We start from the raw sequence: 5408 nt of genomic DNA on the forward strand, positions 1-5408 counted from the left end.
ACCCTCATGAGCATGATCAGGAAAGTCGCAATTAACGATCTTAATTCAACAAAGGAAAAGGAAATGAAAAGGAAAATGATTATGATCAAGTTAAAATGTTTTATGTCATGTCATGTTGAGGAAAAAAGGGAAAAGTTAAGGTTTATGATTGCATGTCATGAAAAAGTATTTTCTGAAAATGTTTATGTTTAAAGTTTTATGCATCATGAAAATATTTACGAAATGTTTATGTTCAAGTTTATGCATCTTCATGAAAACGATATTTTAAGTACAAATATTTTCCACCGTTATATGTTGACTGTATTACGTATTACTCGTTATAAAGATTATGGTGTGTTGAGTCTTTAGACTCATTAGGTGTGGTGGATGCAGGTGGTATTGAGGGAGGACTTGATGAGTGATTTGACTAGACTGAAGGCGCACATAACCCGAGGACCAGCGCTACATTTTCCGCATTATGCTTTATGATTTTATTTAAAGATTTTAAGACTATTCACTTATGCTTTTGAGAGATTTTGAGAGGTTTAGTATGGGCTTTACTTTTCAAATTTATTGCTTTTTAGGTTTGGTAATCATGCGACGATTTTATTTTATGACCATTGCACTTGATTTTTAAAATGCTAGATGGTTGGTATTTTATTATATGGGTTAAAATATTTTATAAAAATATTTTAGTGAAAGCCGAAAATTTTAGAGGAAAAAAAAAATCTTCTAGTACTTTTAAAACAATAAAAAAGAGCAGGACGTTTCAAATACATCTCACGCTCACGCACCCAAATTTTTACGTAAATTTCGTAGTATAGTTTTACGATGAATTTGTGAGTGTATGTTGGCCAAAGAAGAAATCAAAGGAAATTCAATCTTCGCAATTGGAATTAATGGTTACAAGAAAGATTCAATCTCAAAATTACATGCATAGCTGTAACACATCGCGCCAAACCAAATTCAAGCCTTTCGCATCCCTAGCTACTGTTCATAAAACCCTTGAAGATTACATTAAACCTGACGAAATTTGACAGGAATTCGCTTCGCAATTGTTGTTCTGCATGAAGGGCAGCTATTCATCCCTTGCTTTTCATGGAGGATGTTGCATTCCACGCAAAGAACCTGATGAGCACAAGGCAAGAACACCACCGATATCTCTTCACTCATGCACATAACGCATTCCCTCGCACGTCCACTCCCAAATTTATTCGGCAACACGAGCAAGTTCTTGGTGGTTTTTGATAGCTGCAACGCACGGAATGTGAAGAAGTCATCGCTGCTGCTCGAACAGGAACCATATCCGATGTTAAGAGCTGCTATTTTCGATCTTTCGGCTTTCAATCTCAATTCGGAGATCATATTCTCAAGATTCTTGATATCTTCCTTGGTTTTCTGAATGTTCATCTCGGCCATTTGTGTTATGCTTTCTGCCTCAGCTATGGCCAAAGCTTCATCTTCCTCTCTTTTAGATTTAAGGGATGTGTAATTCGCGATGGCCTTGAGTTTCTCCCTCTCCTCTTGCCTCAACAGTACCTATAACAGATCATCACAAAAAGTTTCGACTTACATATCAGATAAACATATGATACAAGGTTAAAATATCTTTTTGCCACCAATTTAAGAATAAGCATACCTGGAACCGATCTTGGCTTTCTTTCATCTTTTCCAGCCGATTGTTTAACTCCGCTACTTCATTTTTTGCACTAGCCAATTGATCCAGGCATAAGCCTTTTTGGGTATCCAACGACTGACATTTCCTTATCGCGTCCTGCTCCCTCTCAATACAATCCTCCAAATATTGGTAAGACTGTGTTGCCCGCAGATTAGAAACACCCATCTTCTTCCTCAACATAGAATTCTCCTCTTGAAGCTTGTGAAAATAGGAGTTAGCCACCTCGATCTGGTTGACGGCATTGGACAACGCAGTTTCCATTTCAAAGATTCTCTTATTGGTACTATCCTCCATGATTTGCTTCTCCTTAATAAACTTTTCCTCCTCCTCTTTCTCTTGCCTCAACTTTTTCAACTCCCCCTGATCTTGGGTAAGTCTTTTAGTAGCCTGCATAATTTTCTCCTTCGCCCAATCTGCCCAGTATTGGAGCATTTTCTCGAGTTCTTGCTTACGAGGCATTAGTGTCAGGATGTCTCCGTCTTTCTCATCTTGTGGGATGTGCTTCTGAAGAGTTTCATCATACGGGATCCCAGCGTAATAATCAGTGTCCTTCAAAGTTTCAGAAACATGGGTCTTAGCCTTCAAACGAGGATCTCGAGGAAAATTGGATTTTGCTTCAACTGAGGCAGAAACCATTACTTTAACAGGCAAGGCAGGAGCAGATACATCAGGTTTGGATAAGTTTGCCTCAGCGATCTTCGTCAGCAAATTAGATTGCGACTTTAGTGATTTCTCCAGCACCATATTCCCCAAGGCAGTAAACTTTGCTTTGTAAGCGTCTTGTGAAGCATGATCCTTTTGATGTTTCTCCAATTGAAGTGCTTTTCGCCGGGACTTATCTTTCTTAGACTTAGCCTTTTTACCGACCCCCCCGGATTTCTCATTCATGAGTACTCCTGCTGGTGCTGAGGCCCGAACATGATCTCTAGCGAGGCATAACTGGTCCCTCATTTCCTCGACGGAAATAGAAACTTTTTTCCCTGGATAGGTGGTGCAATTTGGTGGATGGAGAGGAGGCCTGGGAATGGGGATGTTGGGGCATGAACTTGTAGAATCAGGCATTGGTTTCTCTCCCGGATTCTGATTACCTGAATGACTGGTTTGCGAAGCTCCTTCCTCCACCAAACACGCCCTCGACAGATTCATATCACTCCTCAGCAAACACAGCATTGCTTCTTTGATTGTTAACTCCGGCCTGGCCTCAAGGATCACATTGGTCATCTCGAGTACAAAGTACTCTACCAAGCTCTTTAACCCATCAGATACAGGCTTCTTTGGTATGTTGCACTCCTTTTCTGTCTTAAGTAAATTCAAAGCACCATCCACAATGTTCGACAGTACATCTTTACTACCACGACTTAGGCCGGAATTTAGAACCGCCCAGCCGGCAGCTACCTCGCTATATCCACATTCAACAACCTTTTTAATTGCGGTTTCAAAAATCGCAAGCATATTACTAGTCAAGAGCCCCTTAAGATGAAGGGCCCTATGTTCTTCCCAGTCATATTCGGGTAAATCATCTTCTTCCTCTTCCTCGACAACCTTCTCCACACTTAAAGCGTTCAAATTTAGCGCCTTGTGGCCATGAAATTCATTCAGAGGTGTAGCAGATTCATCGACCGGAGTTTCTATTACTGCATCAGATAAAAACTCTCTCTCGCTACCACTTTCTTTATCAATGGTTGTCAATAAGCCTCCACTGCTATCTTCACCACTCTCGTCGCCACCCATGAGTCTTAAACGACGGCGCGGAAAACAGGTTTTGTAATCTCAAACAATTCAAACCTGTTGGTGCAATCGTCTGTGTGATATCAGTGGCCTACCATAATAGAAAAGATATTTAAGACTGCATAAAATTATTTTATAAGCGAAAATCACCAGTCTATCATGAACTCCTGATCGATGATAAAAAACACAAAAAGAGAAGTTCATTTGAAAACATCATTAACCCTATGTAAATTCCAAAAAAATTGAAGAAAAAAAATACTGAAACCTGGGAACCTTCGGCAAAAAGCAAGAAATTAAGATTTTTTCCTGCATAAAAACCACCTGAATAATAAGATTAAAACAAGAGGAAAGAAAAACATAGATTCATTCTGATTGAAATCTAAAACTTGCCCATTCCATACCAACAAATCACAAACAGCAAAAACCAACACTAAAATCTCAACCGAAAAGGGAATTAAAAAACTGCTCCAAAGATGAAGAGCAAGTAAATTCTTGGTTGAACTTCGAATGAATTTCGAACCATGAAACAAAACACAAGATTCAGACTTACCAGCAAAAAGGGCACTCGCAAAACCATGTGAATCGAAAAGGGCTACACTCCATTCATGTTTTTCTCGCTCACAAAACACCATGCACACTCACTCACATTTTATACTCTTTCCCACACCAGAGCTCGTCTTATATAGGCCATCGGGCTACCAACTTTTTGTTAAAGTTCATCCATACATAATTTTGCCAGTGAATTTTGTAAACCAGATGGCAAGATTACATGAATAATGCCCTTAATCCTCATTAATGTTTCGCACCTTTTTGCATCAGCAGCATCCATTTTTGTCTCTTTTACCAGATTTTCGCTAATCTTTTTTACTAAATGGTGTAAATCCAATGAACTCGTAATTCATACTCAGCCCTATACATTAAATATATTCAAATCTTACAAATATACTGAAATGACTTTTTTCTTAAATTTCGTGATTATTTCCAAGATATATATTAAAATTATACTCGTGATGTTGTCACATTTCATGCATTACATAATTATGAAATTTCATTTGGCAATGCATATATGTTGCCTACCTATATAATTTAAATGTTCGTTTATTTTTATTTTTTTAGTGGTGTCATATTTAAATTTTAGTCGATTAGGTAATTTATGCATATTATTTGTTTTAAATATTTGTTTGTTGAAGTAATTCGCATCCTTCTTAAATTTCAGCCATATAAGTTAAATTTTCGTTGTATAAATAATATGCACTTTTAGCAATATCGTATTTGAATTTCAGTTATAATTTGAATGTTCGTTGAATAAATAATCCGCGTTTTTTTAGTGGTATCGTATTTAAATATCAGATATATAATTTAAGAAAAAAACTTGTGTGAGACGGTCTCACAGGTCGTATTTTGTGAGACGGATCTCTTATTTGAGTCATCCATGAAAAAATATTACTTTTTATGCTAAGAGTATTAATTTTTATTGTGAATATAGGTAGGGTTGATCCGTCTCACAGATAAAGATTCGTGAGACCGTCTCACAAGAGACCTACTCATAATTTAAATGTTCGTTGGGTAAAAAATCTGCTCTTTTAGTAGTACTACATTTGAATTTCAATTGTATAATTTAAATGTTCCTTGGGTAAATAATATGAGCTTTAGTAATACCGTATTGAAATTTCAACTATATAATTTAAATGTTCGTTTGGATAAAAAATATGCTATTTTAGTAGTATCGCACTTGAATTTATTGATATAATTCAAATGTTCATTGGCTCAATAATTCGCGTGTTTTAGTGGTAGCGTTTTTTAATTTCAGTTGTACAATTTAAATATTCGTTGGTTAAATAATCCGCGCTTTTAGTAGAACTATATTTAAATTTAAATTATAGAATTCAAATGTTTGTAGGCTAAATAATTAGCGCTTTTTGTAATACCTTATTTGGTTTCATTCAGATAATTTTATTGTAAATCCGTGCTCTTAAATCTTAATAGTATCATATTTAAAATTCGGTTATTGAGTATTTCAGAT

At 36.5% G+C, this 5408-nt stretch overlaps 1 protein-coding gene across 1 annotated transcript; it reads right to left on the reverse strand.

The window, feature by feature from the left end:
- Positions 1–885: 885 nt before the first annotated feature.
- On the reverse strand, positions 886–4016 carry LOC142556536 (putative E3 ubiquitin-protein ligase RF298). The gene is made up of 4 exons (XM_075667996.1): positions 3936–4016; positions 3651–3691; positions 1619–3442; positions 886–1518 (listed from the first exon to the last, which is right to left on the reverse strand). Exons 3-4 carry the CDS (start codon positions 3386–3388, stop codon positions 997–999), a joined length of 2292 nt encoding a protein of 763 aa, XP_075524111.1. The 5' UTR covers positions 3389–3442; positions 3651–3691; positions 3936–4016; the 3' UTR covers positions 886–996.
- Positions 4017–5408: the final 1392 nt, after the last annotated feature.

Source organism: Primulina tabacum, chromosome 9 (genome assembly GCF_025594145.1).
Source record: "Primulina tabacum isolate GXHZ01 chromosome 9, ASM2559414v2, whole genome shotgun sequence".
Lineage (NCBI taxonomy): Eukaryota > Viridiplantae > Streptophyta > Magnoliopsida > Lamiales > Gesneriaceae > Primulina > Primulina tabacum.

Excerpts from the sequence above, each read along its gene's own strand:
- LOC142556536 (XM_075667996.1), bottom strand. The coding sequence starts at position 3,388 with ATGGGTGGCGACGAGAGTGGTGAAGATAGCAGTGGAGGCTTATTGACA. Across the intron at positions 1,519-1,618 it reads AAAGCCAAGATCGGTTCCAG|GTACTGTTGAGGCAAGAGGA; the intron begins GTATGCTTATTC and ends GATCTGTTATAG.